Source organism: Styela clava, chromosome 10, assembly GCF_964204865.1.
Source record: "Styela clava chromosome 10, kaStyClav1.hap1.2, whole genome shotgun sequence".
In the NCBI taxonomy this organism is placed as follows: domain Eukaryota; kingdom Metazoa; phylum Chordata; class Ascidiacea; order Stolidobranchia; family Styelidae; genus Styela; species Styela clava.
The window spans coordinates 338,329-358,701 of NC_135259.1; the positions used below are offsets into that span (position 1 = coordinate 338,329).

The 20,373-nt window shown below is 36.0% G+C and overlaps 3 protein-coding genes and 1 long non-coding RNA gene across 11 annotated transcripts in view; 1 reads left to right on the forward strand and 3 right to left on the reverse strand.

Annotated features, from left to right (window-relative positions):
- The first annotated feature begins 4,939 nt into the window (after positions 1-4,939).
- LOC144428094 (uncharacterized) overlaps positions 4,940-20,373 on the forward strand; it is a 35,085-nt gene continuing 19,651 nt past the window's right edge. For 2 of the 3 annotated variants that reach the window (XR_013478079.1, XR_013478081.1), the window contains exons 1-2: positions 4,940-5,058; positions 5,656-5,788. This is a non-coding gene — a long non-coding RNA (uncharacterized LOC144428094). Of the gene's footprint in view, positions 5,059-5,655; positions 5,789-12,173; positions 12,299-20,373 lie in introns of those variants that run through there. The other variant, XR_013478080.1, reaches the window with a different exon arrangement.
- LOC144428097 (uncharacterized) lies at positions 14,669-15,291 on the reverse strand. Its single transcript, XM_078116791.1, has 2 exons — positions 14,921-15,291; positions 14,669-14,850 (listed from the first exon to the last, which is right to left on the reverse strand). The coding sequence occupies exons 1-2, from the start codon at positions 15,261-15,263 to the stop codon at positions 14,834-14,836; spliced, it is 360 nt and encodes a 119-aa protein (XP_077972917.1). The 5' UTR covers positions 15,264-15,291; the 3' UTR covers positions 14,669-14,833.
- The window catches only part of LOC144428081 (dynein axonemal heavy chain 5-like), an 88,589-nt gene continuing 84,514 nt past the window's right edge, over positions 16,299-20,373 (reverse strand). For 2 of the 5 annotated variants that reach the window (XM_078116765.1, XM_078116766.1), the window contains exons 7-9: positions 19,297-19,492; positions 18,616-18,779; positions 16,299-16,890 (exon numbers count right to left, since the gene is read on the reverse strand). The gene's annotated coding sequence lies outside the window, so the exon portion shown is untranslated. Of the gene's footprint in view, positions 16,891-18,615; positions 18,862-19,296; positions 19,493-20,373 lie in introns of those variants that run through there. The other 3 variants (XM_078116759.1, XM_078116768.1, XM_078116762.1) reach the window with 3 other exon arrangements.
- The window catches only part of LOC144428080 (dynein axonemal heavy chain 5-like), an 84,108-nt gene continuing 83,261 nt past the window's right edge, over positions 19,527-20,373 (reverse strand). For both annotated transcript variants that reach the window (XM_078116757.1, XM_078116758.1), the window contains one exon: positions 19,527-20,205. In XM_078116757.1, the coding sequence (XP_077972883.1) occupies positions 19,939-20,205 (267 nt within the window). In that variant the 3' untranslated portion in view covers positions 19,527-19,938. The remainder of the gene's footprint in view (positions 20,206-20,373) is intronic.

The window sequence follows — 20,373 nt, forward strand, 5'->3', positions numbered from 1 at the left end:
CACAGTAGTTTTCAAATTTGTCAAACAGAACGCGCAGTTCTGCAATAAATTAAAAAAAAATTAAACATCGATATCCACCAGAGCGCAAGACTTGATACACGCGTGATTAAAAGAACCGACATTTGTATGTGGAATGCCGAAATAATCACGCCATAATCGTGAAACATACTTTAGCGGAAGTGGTTCCCAGACTTTTTAGAGTTGGGACCCACTATTTATTACCAAAGCTTATGGCGACCCACTTAACTTTAATTTAATTTTAATTTAACAGAACACAGCAATGGCTAATCATCGCAAAACTACCGTGTTTCCTCGAAATGAAGACATGGCCTGAAAATAAGATAATAATTTGAATTTTTAAAATGATTTCAGAATGACCCTACCCTTAATATAAATTTAACCAGTATAATTAACCAAAGCTCTCTACATCTTTTCACGACCAACTAAGATTCCTTTTGCGACCCACCAGTGGTTCGCGACCCATAGTTTGGGAACCGCTAAAGTTTAGCCTATATAAAATACGGTACTAAAATTTAAACATTTAAAAATGTTGGCTTATGAACTCATTTAAGTGCGGGCTGAACGCGGCCCGTGCATGGGGCGTTGGTTGGACAGCCCAAACTATGTTTTTTTATTCCTCTTCGTTTTCTTTTAGATATATTCTATATGCGGTTATAATTTCGCAATTTTTAGCGTTTGCTAAGACATAGGTTTGGTATGACGTCATAATGATTCTAACAAAACATATGAATTGTGTTCTTTTATTCAGATAACAAGCGATTCACGCTCATTTACAAACATTCCTTGAAATGTGGAGCATGAGAAATTGACACGAAGCTCAAATACCTTTAGTTTAGAGAGAAGAAAACCAGAAATTAAAAGGTTAATGGAAGATGTGAGTTTAGCTTTCTGTGTAGACTTTCGTAAGGGTGATGAAGGAAGCTTTTGATCCTTCCCTAGAAACATTAGCAATGTTTCATTTCATTTGGAATACTTGAACACTTGCTCATTCTTCTGTTTTGCACGTTAGTATATTCTTCAGATTCAATATTCTAGAAATGTTTCCGACTATTCAAAAGAAAAAGGAAAATTTACATTCGTAGCTGATTATTATTAGTTGGAGATCTTTGACAACGCGGCACAATAAACAACAAGTCCTGTCACGAAGTTAACGATTCGTTTCTGAATCAGTTACCAGTGTTTGATATTAGAGAGCAAAGTGCATATTGCCTGTGCCTTAATGAAATTCATCTTAGAATCGGTGTAGTTTGTTCAGAACAGTCAACACGATGGAACTTGGAATAGAATCAGGAACATGGCATCTGCTGAAAACAATGAACATAAACTAAATATTCCATACGGCAAGACAATTTTGCAATATCATAATATCACAACTCTCTAATTTTTAAATCAATCAGCACGATATAGATTAAAAACATACAAAATTTACCAGTATATATATACCCAATGTTTCGACTTTCTAAGTAACACAATCAAATGAAATATTCTCTAAAGCAGGGTCGGCCAACCTTTTTCGTCAAAGGGCCACATGTAGTTCCATGGTAGTTATGTTCTGGTTTTGCTACACAAACTACAGGTTAATGAACAAACAAACAATACCCTCACACCAAACTTTCACAAATATTAGAATAATGAAACTGTTGTTTCCCAACCATTGATGGGGCGCCATCAGTGGTTATTCCCGAAAGTTTCGCCAAAGGCAAGCGAAGATGCTTGATCATTTTTATCATAGCTCCCAACAAATCAATGCCTCCAGTCGTGGCTTAATAGGGACAATGACTGCGAGCTCTTTGGTAATTTAAAATCATCATTAACTCCCCGCAAGAAGATCGCCAAGTTGTCAACTGAGCAGGAAACTTGATGTCAGTGCTTTTGCCAAGCGCCAAGGAATACGATGAAAATTTTCCCGCTTTTGCAATTAAAGTTTCCGCTATAGATTTCCCAGGCTCTTCAACACGACGAGTTATGGTCTGTCTTGACAGGCTATTTTTGCAAAAACCTCTTTTATTTCTGGACGTAAAACATTGACAACCCAAACAATACATAATATACATTCCTTAGATTGTTTTGCCATATCATCATATAGAGTTGTAAAAGACCAAGAGTTTAAGCGACTATGGCACCTTTATGTATCGATATCTCCTCCCAGTTGGTTTCGATTCAAAATGACACTCATGGCACGTTTGAAAGGGCTGGCAGAGCGCATTTTAGAAAAATAAAAAAATCGTTTGTATCACATCTTCACTCAATATTTTTTATTCAATTCTGGAAAATACAGCACGGGCCATTCTAAATGCTACCGCGGGCCACGGGTTGGACGACCCTGCTCTAAAGTAAGTAAAATCCAATTTTCATGACTATAATATTAAAGCAGTAGTCATTGTGCTAATTTGACAGTAATACTGCCACAAACTATATTTATATTACACTTGAGAACCTCAATTCTTATTGTTATTTCCAACAGATCCATAACGAGCACTACCAACAATACAGAACCTGTAAACACTGATTCACACCGAATACTGAGCTAGACTGAGACAAGACATCCAACCATTGCGCTTCCAATTTACTGATTATCTTAATAAATCGAGAGACTCACAACATACCATTGTGTAGTACGTCTGACGCGCCTTCGTTGTTTACCTAAAAACGTCAAAATTTGCCCTGGCCAACATTCCGATGGAACAGTTACAGCCTATAATTTATAGGGTAAATCAGGGTGGACCAAACCGCGGCCCGAGCACACATTCCCTGCGCCCCGCAGAAAAATTTTAGCGTGTACTGAACCATTGGTAGGTATGAGGAAAGATACCAAAAATACCACGATATTTCTTAAGAAGCAAATGAATAAACTCGCATTGTTTTATCACTTTTGTGTTTTTTCCTACTGCGGCCCGTAAGACATCGTCAAACATTTTCGCGTCCCGGCAACTTTGGACCACCCTAGGGTAGATCTTATATAACGAATTCTGCAATTAGTAGAAACAAAAATGAATGAAGCCTCGATAAAACATGTAGGGAAATCGATTTTCAATACGATTCCAGAAAATCTGTGGATTCCACACATATAAAAATTTAGATTCAAAGCTCGCTCTATCCCAATCGCTAAGACAAGTAGTAATTTCACAACGTATTTATATATCACAGAGTTGGTTTAGGATTAAATGTAATTACTTTAAGCCACATAACATGTATTTGGAAGATTGCCAATCATATCTCCCTGTCCCTTATTTTTCTTTTATAGTGCGAGAAAATTCCATTTGTACAGGCATTCAGTGAACGAGAGTAAACTTTTTTCCTATCCTAGGTAACATTCGGGACACGCGAAAGACCACTCATTTAACCTTATTTCTTGACACGTGTGGATACCAAGAGATAACCACAAAAGACTTCTAAGAGAATGATAAACGCAACAAAATATGTGGATAATAAAATATGTAAATTTAGCGTTCTTTGACTTGTCAAATAATGGCACCATGATCTTCAAACCTCCCTTTCACACTAAAATCATAAAATCAAACATTTCGTACAGTACATACCGGCCCCGGTAATTTTATGAACTGTTTTTTGGATAACATAGGGAAATGATTTTCAAAAAAAAAAGAAATGTTTGCTCAACTTCCAAAAACAATTGATAAAATAAATACAGTAACAAAACCAATGAAGATAAGCAAATTGCCAATGCAAGAAATTCAAAAAAGGATAGAACCAAAAACTAGCCCCCACTCAAATATAATTCGAATTATACACCTAATATTCCCATAGTGAGAATGTATGTGTGACTGTGTATGTGTAGTGTGGATGCTATTTATGTAGTGTGTATTTTGTGCGTAAATGTACTCAAAAAGCGTAGACAGAGCTTCATTATGTCGCGCATATAAGTAGAATTGGATATGCACACTTTCACTTTTCACTCCTTGATCATCAGGGTGACAAGATCTCCAACTTCAAAGTTGCGTTGAATCTTGAGTCGGCACTGTAATTGGGGAAGATATTCGTTTGTCAAGCGATGACAAAATAAATCATGTAATCACTGAACATGTCTGTATTCCTCTTCTGTATTCATGTGCTCGAAGAACAAATCAGGTGGCAAAGACGGTTCTAATCTATTCATCAAAATTGAGTTTGGAGAAAAGGGCATTCAAGTCTTTCGGATCGTCGCACGGTGGTGTGAGTGGACTTTATTTTTTGACGCGTGTGGATTCCAAGAAATTCCTTCAACGAGAATGATAATAGCAACAAAATGTGGGGATAATAAATAATGTGAGTTCAGCTTTCTGTGACTTCTCAAATACTGGCTATGTGATCTTCAAATCTTCCTTTCGTATTAGCCGATTCTTCAGGACTCTAGCAAATGCAATATTTGTGCATACTCTACATCTTTCTATCTGCTTCTACCTAGTTACTTCTCAGTGGTGTCGATTTGAAACCGGAAAAGTCACAACCGTTGGTTACAGGGAAATTAATGAGTAAACCAGCGTTATGTTGCTTTAGTCAAATGTAAGTTGTATGTTCTTGAAGTTGTGGGCAACAGTTATAAATATACCACTGCCTATTTCGAGTTTACAGCTATCATCAGTTTTGTGCGAATCGGTTCTATTACAATATTTCCAGGATGTAAATTATTTATTTCTGCATGTTGCAATTTCAAGATTGGGAAAAGTGACAATAGCACAGCAACTAAACGCCAGTTCTTTTTTAATGAGCAATTCGAGAGTCCTGCTGCACGCTTACACAAATGTATTTCTGTAACCTTTTGTCTGACCAAAGTCAGACAAGCAGTTTACAACAATCAACTTTTTTATTATTCAGGGCTAGGCTTTTATTAGTTTTAAAATGCATTCTCATTCTATTTTATGACGTCATAATGGATGTTACAAAGCATTTAAATTTTGTTCTTTTAATTCAGATAAAAAGCGATACAGGCAACGTCCGCACATTTACCCACATTACTTGAAAATTATGGAGGATAAAAATCAACTCAAATATCTTCAGAGAAGAGGAGATTGGCAGAAATCAAAGGGTTAAACAGGTGATGTAAGTTTAGCTTTCTGCTTAGATTGTTTTGTAAATTTTGTAACAGTATTTCATTTCATTTAGAATAACTGAATATTTGAACACATGCTCAAAACATCTGTTCGTGGAACAGCTATCGCTGTGCTTGGTTGATTCTATGCTATATTGCTTCCATGACTACCTTGCCTAATGCGAGTAGCTCAGATTATCTATTAACCATTCTCGTTTTTTTAGCAGTGTTTCTTAACATGGGTTCGATCCAACCTCATGGGTTCTGTAGGGCTGTTTAATTGGGTCGACGAAGGTGCTGGTTTGAAACATTTGTATTTCATGGACTTCTTTCTATTCTACCTATATCAAAGTTATACCTTTATCTCAGGTATCGCTGCTCGATAACCAGCATTGTTTTTTTCGCGTCACCCTCCACCATGAAATTCCTTTTTTGTGTTTTTTTCTAGTTTTGTTTGTATTAATTATATGTTCATTTTGGTGAAAAATGAACTTCTGACTGGCTGAATGATGGAGTATTTGTGTTACAATGTTTTGTAAACATACCTACAGTTTTCTGCAGATATTGCAACTTATAAAATAGCTTAACTATTTGCTGTTATTCAACAGTAATGCAACGACGTCATACTGTATCAATTGAAGACTTTTGCATCCTTTCGAGCTTTCTACAAAATTAACTTTAACCGTTCAATCCAAGAAGCAGTTGACGCGTGGATTGTTCACCTGGAACCAAACTAGTCTGGTAAATTTTTTGATAATGTACACAGCAGTGTTCACTATTAGCGCACTTTTTTGCGAAAATTGCGAAACACTTTCGCAACTTTTTTTAGGGACTGCGAAATAGCACTTTTTTCCGATTTTGAAGAGAAAAAGCACTTTTTTCCGATTTTGAATGGAATAAAAATTCAAAGTTAACAAATATTTTCGAGTATTAGGTTGACAAATAAGTAACATACTAGTACTTTTGTAACTCAATTCTGCATATCATAAAGATATTTATCGGAATTCTAACCTATGAGATGCAGACAAAGGAGATAAAGCTTTTGCATTAACGGCAAAATTCTTGTTTATAATATGATTATTATACAAGCACACCGATTCCGCTTCTCCCGCAAAAAACGCTCCCGGGTGTTTGAAACCAGATGTTGGAATACTAGGCAGTGCGTTTCTTTGAAGGTCATGTGACTATCAATGATATCGATGAATTCAAAATGACTATAAAAGTGTTAGTAACGTGTTATAGTCACTTTGGATGAATTGTGACCAAACTGCACGATTTTCAAATCAGACGAAACTTTTAGCAGCATGTCACAGATTTGCAAAATCACCAAATTCACAAAATACCATTAAGTGCCATTTTATTGTAATCACAATGTTGAAAGGACGTGGCAATGGTGGCATTTTTCGATATTTACACAACTATTTCTCATTGATATGCGAGGACAGGTGGGCGAAATTCAATATTTTTTTGAATCGAATATTTTTAAGGAGTACCGAATAAACATGGTGGAAACATTAAAAAATCGGCAATAAAGCCTTTTTACTGGTTAATTCCTTTGTAATGGCTAATTGTTCTTGTCACCGATCGTTTTGGCGGCGATATCCAGGTTTGGGGTAATCTATATTCCCGCCCTCTCTTTTTTACAAATATGAATTCTTATGGGTTGGCGGTCATCAAAGTTTTATATTTCGGGTTTACCCGTTCGTTCACATCGGCAACAGCTGTTGAAGACATTGAGGACTCAAATTAACAATTGCGTTGGCTTTAATATTACCTATCAAGATTTGTAAATTTACCGTCCCAATTTTATGGGAATGGTAATATTATTGTCCATACCGTGATGCAGATATTTATTAAGACGATAATTAACTTTGTCATGTATTTCTATGGTGATAAACTTCGCAAACCTGAAATTGTGCCAATCCTGAATGTTGATTTAAAATAGTGATTGAATAATTCGGCAATAAAGGCATTTCTGCGTGGTCATAAGACGAGATGGCGTTAATAATGAACAGCACTTCTTTCACAGGATATTTTACGTATGCGACTTGATGCTAAAAAGATTGGGCTCGAGTGCTCGAGTGCCTAATAGAGGTCAGGCGCTAATTGTAACTAATTCCCTCAAGTTTCAGCGTGTTTTCAACAAAACAATACCCCAGGCGATAATTATAGCTGAAAAGTTACCGAGCAATTCACAATTTTATTTATGGAATTTGCAAATGCACCAGTTTCTTGACGATTTTGATATTGTCACGCCCTAATTATTAGTGCAAAAAATACTCCCATTCTTCCGCGGCGGTTTGACGGGTTCTTTGTTCTATTCTTCAGAAAGTTCTGACACGGGGATATAGAATACTGAATCCGGAGGGTTGAATCCCTGTCCACTTACTGGTGATTTTCCGTTTTGAAATGCGTGAAACATTCTTTATTTTAAATTAAATGGCGTTTCGCGGGCTAGAGTTCTCCCCGAAAATGATGTGTTCCAGACCTTAGTTAGACGATAGATAAAACATTAGATTATTAATTTTCGTGACGCCCCGTTTTCGAAAATACAAAGTTATATCGCAAAAAAGCGTTATGATACATTTGGAATGAAACATTATTTATCGTTAATTCAGATCATATTTTACTCTTCATGACACCCGGTATCCGAAAATACAGTTGTATCTCGAAAAATGTGTTTTGTTACATTTAAAATAAAACATTTTTGCGATTAATTTAGATCATATTTTACTTTTCAGGACACCCGTTTTCGAAAATACAAGGTTATATCGCAAAATGTGTTTTGTTACATTTAAAATAAAACATTTTTGCGATTAATTTAGATCAAATTTTACCTTTTACGGCAACCCGTTTCCGAAAATACAAAGTTATATCACAAAAAATGCGTTTTGTTACATTTATTTTGCATTCCCAATAAAATACATATTTTCTCTAATTAAGGTCGTCGATGAATCTGTTCCTGTCGTTCAAGCTCGACACACGTTTGGACGAGTGTGGGGGCGGTTTTTTGGTCGACGATAAATTAAAAAGTTGCCACACGTTATTTGTATAACGATAGTAACTGAAAATTAAGATTTTATGATAGAAGTGAATTTGTCTCAAGATGGTATTTTACGATTCCTGCCCACAGAAAATAAACACGCTGACAGGCTTGGTTATAATTGATATTCGTTAAAAAAAATTTTACACTATTAATAAACGCACCACACCAATTGCGACCATATAAATTGCAGTCGCATCGGTATGGACTGTATGTTTTTGGCGCTCACACATTAATAATAATTTTCAACAAAACAATACCCCGACGGTCATTAAAGCTGAATTCGTTACCGAATAATTCACAATTTTATTTACGGAATTTGCAATTTCAAGATCTCACTTGACGATTTTGATGATGTCATGCCCTAATTATTTCTGCTTAAATGCCTCAAAATACAACAAATGTAATTCTTTTCGACGATAACAGGCGCAACAATTCGTAAACGAGCCGTTATAACCAAATTCGCGATTGATTTTACCTCTCTCTTGTTTACAATTTTAACATCCCGCCGGCCATGTATGGTCGAATAAAATGTTCACATATTCGAAACATGACTTGGCCAAGGATGGAAGGGATCACTAAAGAGCTAATAGAAAGTACATACGCGAGGGTATGATATTAATACCGAGAACATTTGTGAGCATATCACAGGACTGAAATATTTTGCACCCGGCTGTTTGTTGGCAGAACAACGATACGCTAAAGTTAATTGATCGAATACAGGGAAGTATTTATTTATCATCTCACTTGCGAACATCGAGGTTTTGGCGGAATTGTACGATCATGTTGTCTTTCTTAAATAATAACTTTTTCAATAAATGTTCATTTTACTTTTGCGTCTTTATTATATGTCGGGTTTTCATTTATTTTAAATTCGAAATTGTCCGAAATACTCCCAACAGGTGTATAAGTACAATAATATTAGTACTTACCAAAGTACTTACCAGGGAAGTTTAATACCCACGATGTGTAAAGGGCGTCGTAACTCCCGTTTATTAATTATAAATTATTTTTCATTCTGCTTAAAAAACAACGGCAGCATCTCACTTAACTCTCGCGACCAAATCTCTTTTGTTTTGTATGGCATCGTCTTGGCGATGATTTTATTGCCGACTTAATTTTAATTGTGTTTTAGGATAAGTTATTTTCTGTTTGTTGGTTTCTAAATTTTACAAACTTGGGTAGCAATTACTATTAATGTGAGATTTGTGCATATGAACGATTGAATATCGCGACTGGATGTCCGATATCTGAGAATGCGTGATTCTCTTTCAACATTAATTTTCAGAATATCAGCGTTCATGTGGTCGAATAAAAATTATTTATCAAATGGATTGGTATTTCGAGACACTGTCAAAATTATTTGGGATCCACTATCATATCATTCGTTTATTTTTTTTATTCATGTTTTTCTCAAGAATCACCGTCCTTATATTTAGTGTACCTTCGCAAAAGAAAACTCTTTGGTGTCATCGTTCCTATTAGTGTAATTGAAATATATGGAAACCTCGCAAGTGGCGTTGTGATGCGAATATTTGATACTAGGTCAGCAGCATTACAAAGAGTGCTATTTATGAAAGCTGAAAGTACGTGACATTACTGAACATTTTGTCAATATATGATGTTTTCTGCCCGATTTAAACTAACTCGCACGCAAACCAAGGCATGTCGACATTTAAAAATTACTTGTCTTTGGGTAAGCTCTGAAATAGTATAATATAATTGTAAATGAGGAATTAGGTCACGCTAGCTCACGAAAGGGAGGATTTTCAAAGTGATCTTGTGTAATATTTCGGAGAAAAAAGTTTAAAAGGAAAGTAGGTCAACCTATCTCCTAAAACAGGGGAGTATCCTGCGTAATATTTCGGAGAGAACGTAGGTTAACCTATCTTTTAAAACAGCGGGTGGCGACTTTCAAAGTGGTTCAAAATCACAAATTAATAACTATCAGATTAGGTTTAGGGATAAATCGAAAAGTTGAATTTCCAGCGCACCTAACCCTAATTAGGCTATTTATATTTGGGGGATTATTTTGCACGGGATTTGTACAAACGATCCACCCTGTAACTAATATGGTTTCCAGCCTGCCTCGTGTCTGTTAGATGGAAGGAGTAACAAATGTGAAAGTCTTTGCTGTTTAGGCTAGTAAGCAACTGACACCGTGATACATTGCATGAAAGTTTTGTCCGCGGCAGGTGTTAGCAGATGTTATTTCGTTGCCGATGAATTCCCTTGTTTTAATTAAACATGAATTCGCTTAAAGGGAACTTGGTTAACGAAAAGGCTTCTCTTTAATTCATAATATTAACCGGAGGAGCGCTTTTTCGAGTATCTGTGCCGTTTTAAATGGGTTATATGAAAGGCTAGGGCACATAACTTGTGAAAATCGGCAAAAGCACTTTCGCACTTTTTTTTTCGACTGCGAAGCACTTTCGCACTCATAATTTGCTTGGAGTTAACACTGGTACACAGTTGTATTGACGACGACGGTTCACATATGCTTCGGCTATTCGCGTCCTTGACGGGGTAGCAAACGACATGTCGACGGCCCAGGTACGATGGTGAGTAATTACGTAGTTGCAATGAGTAAATGTGGCAAAGATTCAGGAATTCAGTAGCCGCAAAATATCCGATTTTAAGTCATACTTTCAAGCATCCACAAAAACGTAGTTGCTTCTGCAATTGTTTACATTCTTTAAATGTACATGTCCAATGACGTAAAAAGAATTAATTTTCACTAGAATTAAGTTCATGTTTCAATTGTCTCGAACTTGGACAGTTTGCCTTTTGGTGTAAATTTTATAACATGTGTCGCGCTTGTTCGGGTAAGCATTATTCAGTGATCCATGGCCTGAGGATCTTTACAAGAAGATCAAATGCTAACAACCATCGCAATGTCTCTACTCGTAAAACAGCGTTGTCAATGCAAATGTTTCAGACGTGGTGTCCAATTTCAGCCTTTGCCAGTTGTAGTAAAAGGTCTGTGGGCTTTTCTGAATACTTTATCGCTATGCTAGACTTTGCTATTCAAATCTCAATTATATATACATCATCAATCGAAACGAAGACTTGGTCTAATAAAAATAAATCGTACCTGTGATACCATTGACACTTTATGTAACAAAGGCTTTTCACAAATAGCAGAGTTAGTAAAATTGTAGGTGGAATCTGGTTATGAAGAATATTGGCATTAAACAACGTGTTTGCGATGGAGTCACGCATACAACATTCAGCTAGAATGTTTAAAAGAGATCAATATATGCCTCGCCTCGCTTGCAGGATATTCCGTTGGCCGATATTGAAGCGAATCAAGCTATGATTCTAATCGCGGCATAAAATCCCATAGCGCACCCTTCGCAACATGAACCAATACGAATTGAAATTCCTCATGGTTGAACTTGATCGGAAATTTGCGTACAAGTATTGACAATAAGACAATTTCAAATTTCATGCATTGTGGTTTATGTGACCATTATAGTCACGTCGTTCAATTTACCGTGTAGCGAGTCGTTTAATAATAGACGAGAATATTTTCCACGAACAGTAAAATTAAATTATTTTACCGTCCTGATGAATTTGGTTTGATGGAGATGAATGGAAATTGCGAAAAGTCACAAAACGAACACGCAGCTCGAATAAGATTCCAAAGTCTTACAAAACAATTTAAAACAAACAACGATTAAATAAATAATCGCGTCAAGGTGCTTTTTCAATTGCAGAAAAGACCGACAGCTATAAACGTCAATATGAAAGCCATGCTTCATATATTCGATTTTTGGAAGATTATATTAATTCTGCAATTTTTAACTGTTCAAATAATGATTCTTCTTGGAAACAGCCATGTGCGTATAAATCACTGCTCCGTTCTTTCATCGCACAGTAGTTTTCGAATTTGTCAAACAGAATAAATAAATTGAAAAAAAAACTGACATCGATATTCAACAGAGCGCAAGACTTACTATACGCGTGATTGAAAGAAACGACATTTGGATGTCACGCCATAATACGAAACATAGTTTATCCATATATAAAATACGGTACTAAAATTTAAACCTTAAAAAATGTTTGTGTTCTTTTATTCAGATAACAAGCGATTCAGGCCAAGAACGCTCATTTGGAAATATTTCTTAAATATGTGGAGCATGAAAAATCGACTCAAAACTAAAATACCGTTAGCGAGAAGAAAACCAGAAATCAAAAGTTTAATGAAAGATGTGAGTTTAGCTTTCAGTGTATATGATTTTGTAACTTTCGGAAAGATGATGAAGGAAGCTTTTGATCTTTCTCTAGAAACATTAGTAATGTTTCATTTAATTTTGAATACTTGAATACATGCTCATTCTTCTGGTTTTCACGTTAGGATATTCTTCAAATGCAATATTTTAAAAATGTTTCCGAGAAGAAGAAAAATTTACATTCGTGGCTAATTATTAGTGGTTAGAGATCTTCGACAACGCGCCCCCAATAAACAAGTCCTGTCACGAACTAAACGATTTGTTTCTGGACCAGTTACTAGTGTTTGATATTAGAGAGCTAGGGGTTCCAGCATATTATCTGTGCCTTAAAGTGCTATGTCCCAATGAAATTCAACTAAGAATCTGTGAAGTTTGTTCAAAACAAAAACAGTCAACACGGTGGAACTTGGAATAGAATCAGGAACATGGCATCGGCTGAAAACAATAAACAAACTCAATATTTCATATGGATAGACAACTCAATATATTCTCTATATACACAACTCTCTATATTTCAAATCCATCAGCACGATAAAGATTAAACACATACAAAACCTAATTTAGTATATATATACATACGTTATGTCCTGGCTCTACAAGTAACACAACCAAACGAAATATGCTCTGATGTAAATATAATTCAAGTTTTATGACAAAAATATTAAAGCAGTAGTTACTATGTTAGTTTAACTGTAATACTGCCCTGAATTATATTTGTCTTACACTTGAAAACCTCAGTTCTTACAAGAATTTGTAAATTTACAAATTGGTATTTCCAACAGATACATAACGAGTACTACCAACAATACAGAACCTGTAAACACTGATTCACACCGAATACTGAGATAGACTGAGACAAGATATTCAACTATTGCGCTTCCAATTTACCAATTATCCTAATTAATCAACAAACTCAAATCATACCATTGTGTAGTGCGTCAGACGCGCCTTCGCAGTTTACGTAAAAATATCAATATTTACCCTGGCCAACATTCGGATGGAACAGTAACAACCTATGATGATTTAAGAATGCATGTTAGTAGGGATTTCAGGATAGAAGTTACATGAATATGATTAAGTACTGCTTGTACCGAGCTTCATAGGGTAGATCAGGGTGGTCCGAACCGCGGCCCTAGCACACATTCCTTGCGCCCGTAGAACAATTTTAGCGTGTACTAAACCATTGTTAGATAAGTGTATTTATTGGCAGAATATTTCTGAGTTATTTCTGAACTATTCCAACTGTCGCTGATTATTTGGTTTCTGCGAGACTAACTACTTATCCTTCTTCTATGCTTTTGTGCCGGTGGATCCGTATGCATATATTGCAAGGATGCTGTAGCAAGAGTAGAGATAACAATCCTAAGTGATTCAAGAGTCTTGCTGCACACTAACACAAATATATTTCTGTAACGTTTCGTCTGACCAAGGTCAGACTTCTTCAGACATACAACTACCAACTACCATTCAACTACTAGTTGAATTATGTATGTCTGAAGAAGTCTGACCTTGGTCAGACGAAACGTTACAGAAATATATTTGTGTTAGTGTGCAGCAAGACTCTTGAATCACTTAGGATTATTCCAACTGTGATTGGCCTTTTTCCTAATCCCGAGGTCGGGATTGATATTTGATAAAATCACGGATTTTCAATGTTGTATCTATAAACGTCAAGACTCTACCAGGATGGAAATGACTTCGCGTGGTCGGTACGAGGGGAATAAATTGTCTTGTGCAGACATGACCAAGCTGATGAGATGAATCGCGCTTCCATCCAAACATCGTACATGAAGCTCGCCATGACACCGGGGGTGATTAAAATAACATCATATTTTCCATATTTTGATCATATATATATAATATTTTGTTGCACAAATCATCGCGTGAGTCAATGTGCAGAATTTTGTGTACCAGGTTAGGGTTAGGCCATATAATTTTATTCCGATTTTGGGTTCTATTACGAGTTTGGGAATTGTCTGTGTTAGCTGTTAGCCAAGTGAATATCTCCCTGTCCATAGGTTTCAGTCCTTTTACATAAATTGATGTAAAATAGGCGAACAAAATAAGTTACTTCCATATTGGTACACATACTTCTGGAGTGCGGAATTTTGAAATTAAAATAACAAATACATTTAGAAGTTCAACAATTCTCAATTTTGACTTGATTTCCGTCCAGTGGGTGATGGTAAGAATGACGACGAGCCTTGTTGAAAATACTATAAATATATATATATAACATTATTCAGAGTTGTATAAAGAAAATAGAAAATCATATTTTATAAAGTTGGTACTCTGTGCACAACATCAAAATGTGCATACATAATAACCTGATTTCAAGCAAAGTTCGGATGTTCAATACTCAACTTTTTTTTCGTAGGAGTTAATTTAACCATATCTGGTATAATACATTACGATAACTCACGCGATTTTATTCCATAATCTACAAACTTGTAAGCATCTACCCAGAGACGAAATATTCAGCATTCTAAATATGTAGAGAACGATTTCTTACGGAAGGGAGAGGACTGCAAAAACAATATGATTGGTTGGAAATAAGTATGATATTATACGAGAAATTGATCAAATTTGACTCACTTGTAATATCTTTACTAGACGATGATTTTGAATATGGGGATTTCCAAAGACCACAAGTGAATGGTTTTTCGTTAGAAATATAAGCAGTGGGGTTTCTGTCGAATCTCCAATTTCGTCGTGGTTTTTCCGGAGTTCTACATTTCAATAGGACATCGTGTGTAGGGCGCTTAGTTTTCGGCGTTCGTAACAGAAATGTTTCACTTCGTTCATTTGTGTCATCCAGTTCTTCATCATATGATATTTCACCAATGATTCCCAAATCATCATATAACAATTCTTTTTCCTTATCGGCCTCTAGGTTGCACAAATTATTCGTGGAGTCGCTTATTTCATCTACTTCCATTAGCCAGATATTAGATATATATAAAATAATACGGATAAAATTTAGGGATTCCAACGTTATATATATTTCACTGTGGACTATAATTGAAAGATATCAGACGATGGTTTGTCACGTTAAAAAGGCTAAGTTGGAAAAAAGAAAAAAACTGGAACGGTGAAATTTTAGTTTCAACTCCCCAAAACCAATTTCACCTCATAGCTTGCGCCGCTCTACCCGTCCGCTTCCGTTTGCGGGGACCTTGTTACTCACCGAAGGGCGGATTGAAACATCAAACCGCGGACAGGAGTGAGGATATAGTATCAGTGTGAGAGCTGATTTTCCACTGTGCCTTTTCCACTGTTCTTCAAAAAACAATGCCAAATAATTTTTCAGTAATTACAGCGTAAATCTTTTCAATGCGAGCTTCCAAATTTTCATAACAGACAATCATAAAAATGAGTAAAGCGCTGTTTTTAGGAGAAATGGCAAAACTTTATTTGTCAACTTATTCCGGTCCAGATAGCATGATGCTTGCCACAGTGTTAAAAAAATGTTCCGCTGGCGCGTCAAATCCCAATCAGTTGTCTTACATATTTCAAAAGCGTTCGATAGAGTTTGGCGTGGACTGGTTGACGCAAAGATGCTTGGAACAGCTGGTCATAATCTTGTTACTAAACGCGTTATCAATATGACATATCAAAGATAATAGAGGTAGACCCAGAGCGGTGGTCCTAAAACTTCAATGACCCGTGTCCTCCTCTCAAAAACCCTTTCTCTCGTATAAAAATTCAGGTTTTGCCTCAACGCATTTTCGTCAGTTATTTCAGGGCCGTTATCTATAATAAAACATCCAACAAATGAAAGCGAAAAATTGCAAATCATTGCAATGGTAAAACTCACCTCAAATTAATATATCCATGGACATTATTAAAGTATTTGTTCGTGCCCTTCGCAGAAACGCCCCCGTGACTCTTCTAAAGGGCCGAGGGTCCGAAATGGAGAAAAGCAAACCTAACGACCCAAAGCTTCTTTTTGCATTATCCGCAAATCAATATAAACTGTTCAATACAATTATTTCTGCACAACAAAGTTTATTATAAAGTGAGAATAACAAAATCTATATGAATAGATGAAAATATAAAAAATTAGGCTTAAAAAATGTTGTAGTCTTAGAACAAGAAAGTCTTAAGCTGTTTCAAGGCAGTTCGATAAATATTGATTTTAAACAACTTCAGTGTTTGAGGGTGTCTAAATATTATGGGGTGGTCACGCTCTATAAAGGGACGTAGAAAAATAGTAGAAGCGAAATGGAACAAAATTACTTTTATGACTTAAAAGTATTTATTAAATTTGTATCGAAACCAATATTTGACTTCGTTAATCACTTGGCTCTAAAACTTGTCACGTTGTTGAAGAATTTGTGCGAGATTATATTTTTGAAAATTAAACTTAGATGTTTATTCGCCATGGTGATATCTCTAACACGAATCACCACAAATATATTTGCTAATTTCAGCTGCAAATCCCGGAGTTAGATTTTTTCAAAACCATCGTTTGCAAGGAGAAGTCTAGATTCGTCTCCAGCTATTTCTTGGAGCTGCTCCATGTTAAGTTTTCCAGTTGTCGGCGTGATTCCGAGAGCAAATGTCTGAAACGGGACAACAGATTAGAGATTTACTTTTTTTCCTGAGGGAAAGTAAATTTGATAAGATGGGCTAATCATATGGGGAACCACGGCCTCTCGTCCAGTTACTAGTCCATGTTGGGCATGGGATTCGTTAGCCAGTTATTTGTTTCAGATTCGTGGGTTAATAGTGGGGAAAGTTGTAACCGACCAGCGGTTATAAATGAACGATCATACGGCACCCCAGTACGAAGGAAAAGAGTGCAAAACTTTATGCTTTGTTTTTGTTAAACTGTTTAAACATTATAGCTTTGTATAAAATTCGTAATTTTGGCAAAGAATTAGAATTCTGAGATATTTTACTTCCATGAGATTCTTGAAATTGTCGAAGTGCGAACAAGGTTTTAAACCACCAATGCAGTGGTTTTCATATTTTATTATTTGCCAATTAGTTGCTATCACTTGCAATCTGATAACTCTAACCAGTGGTGAGATTCAAAATTTTAAGAACAGGTTGTCTCTTGTATCAAACTCAATAACAATCGATTCTATATTTCCAAAAACAATACCGAACTTATAGCGCTTTCACTATTCGTCATATTTACTAATGTATGTCACAAACTTAACTACAGTACTTTTGGTGTTATGGAACCCGTGGAGTGGTTGGCTATTATTTACGCAGCACCAAAATAAATTTATGAAAATAAAAGCAAAAAGTCAATGTTATTCACCAATTAACTCAAAATTAGATAACGTCATATGTGAACCGCCTTGTTGTCACAGTTCGAAGCTATCAATGTAAAATTTTATTAATGCCGTTTCTGTTTTCATGGACAGTTGCAAAATTAGCCAAATCAGTATTTTAATTGGTAAATGGATAGATTGCGGAGCGCCTAGGTTTCTCTCACGTATGAAGCACTTTGAGAACCTATGGGCTACATTAACATGACACACTTTATATATATCTAATACATAACTTTTGAAACGCCAAATATAACAATGCTCGGCAGTGTGGCGCATCGTGCAAAGCGTTAGGAATACGCTCGCCACCGCATCTCTGATTACCCTTCGTGGAATCGCAGGTTCGAATCCCATGCGGGGATGATCATGTGCGAATAGATTGCTCGACTCCTCGCTGCCGTAGGGTGGTTCACGTAACCGCTCTCCCCCAGGATAAATATGTAAATCCTATCCTATCACTAGTCATCTTCGCTGATTATCACGGTATTACCATAACGGATTCAGTCGAAAACTAACTAAAGAATGTATTATAAAATAACCAACACCAACAAGACTCGCGGTAAAACCAACTTGACGTTTTGACTTTTAATTTTGAAGTCTGAAAAAGCGAGGTGTAATTGTGATGTATGCATTCCTCAGCTATATATACTTTATAACAATATTGGTGTCTATTTCGATTTAAAAATACTTTTCATTCCAATCACATTGAAACGCTCAAACCAGTATGTTCCCAAGCGTTTCCATATAGGGGGTGATGTATATCTTGTGATTATTGATAAAACTATTTGTAACTTATAAAATCTGGTATGTATTTGACTGATAATCTTCACCAGCATATGAGACACTTTCTGAGTATTCAAATACTTACGTTAAAAATTAAAATATAGTGTCACACCTGAAAATGAGGGGGCGGGCCTATTGTTTGAAATTTTAGGAGGGGGGTTAAGGGGAATTTGAACCCACTGTATCCCACCGCTGGCTCTAACTATATTGATTATGGTATCTTACCAGTACATCAGCTTTTCTTAGTGCTCTTGCTGGTCTTTTTACATCATCTTGAGCTCTTCCATCGGTGACAACAAGAACAACGTCGGGTATTTTCTTTCTGTTTCCATTCCGCCGATGCAGCATGCTCCTTAATGCATATGTCATTGCTTGTCCTGTCCATGTTCCTAAAAAAAATTGAACATTTTTTCACATTTAAAGACCGTCTGCTCCGAACACAAGGCCCTGTGCAGCCGTCTCCTCGTATATCTAAAGATACATATGTAAAGGGCTGTTATTTAACGTAAAAAACAAAATCTGTTTAATTCGGCATTGCCCATATCTAATTTATTACATACTGTGTGAGGTGGTGGGCAAAAGAATTAAACTCAAATTCACATTATGCAGAAAAACAGATATAAACATATTTATTGTTGAGGTTATCTAGCGCGAGTGCTCATTCAGAGCAAAAGTGCGCAGTCTTGATCAGAATTACGTACATATATTTCTCACTGATTATCCTGGTCGATAATACACACAAATAGCTCTCTCTACAATCAATTATAACAGTAATTACATAGGACTGTGCAACAACAGCAAAGATAAGTCTGAAACAACATATTAAAGTCAAGTCTAAATCTTTAAACAAATCCCAACATAGAAAACAGCCAGACATGCAAATGATTTATCCTCTCAACTACTCACTGCTTCATATATCTTGGGAGCATCAAGTTCAGCATCTTCAGCCTCCTCTCCTGTAGGTTCTGGGGGATCGCGAAGAAAATCCACAAAGTATGGTTCTGTTCCTGTCATTTGTTCGGCTAGGTCGTGATCGACTGATTCTTTAACAACTCATTGCAATGAGGCCTCAAACCAATCTTTGTCTTCCTGGTTGGTAAATCTACAAAATTAAAGTTAAGATTCTTTACCGCCGATCAACACAGTATTGATAAAATCTGTTTCTCTTTGCCATATAAGTTGATACTGCATATGGCAACCAATGAAGAAAATAACTACTTCAGCGTCCAGAATTATAAAGTACTCGTTATAACGAAGAAGCTGCACTAACAGAAATTTCTTTTGAACTCCCCAAAATTGCGGCAAGTTTTTGACTCATGTAGAACAATATAAAGTGGACCTGACCAGGTTGGCTTCACAGATTGCTGAAGTTACTAACTGGCCTATTTTGTAATAAATTGGGTAAGTATGGTGGCCCATCGTTGTCACACGAAAAATTGAAAAAATAAAATAAAATCAAAAGACTTAAAATAAAAGTAAAATAAAAAAAATAGTTGTGAAAAAACATAATAAAAAAATGAGGCTGGTGGACCACAGCCTCTCATTTCATTACCAGTCCAGATTAGATAAAGGAATAGATGTTGACCATTCAATTGCTCCAGATGCACAGACTTGAGTAATTGCTTTCTCCGCCATGAGGTCCATACATCCAAAACAAATAATTGGCAATTCACTTACCAGCTTAGAAAGGTTCATGTCTCTTTTTAAGACTCTCATCACAATAGTGGGCTTTCCTTCTTCTGGTTGAGCTCGCTTTGTTGCTCCGAGAATACGAAGCACAGAGAGAATGTTACGTAATCCAAAATCATAGTGAACCTGACAAAACAATGAGACAACTGCAATAATAGCCTACAGTACTGAACAAAAGGGAAAACATTCAACAAGAATTCCATAGTTCTGGTTCACAAAACTATGCCACTTATAAGAATCATAAAGGATAAATGAAAGACAGTTTCAAACTGTAAATTTAATAAATTACATTAT

What these genes read in the sequence shown, in the direction of transcription:
- LOC144428097 (XM_078116791.1), bottom strand. Translation starts at nt 15,263, where the DNA reads ATGGAAGTAGATGAAATAAGCGACTCCACGAATAATTTGTGCAACCTA.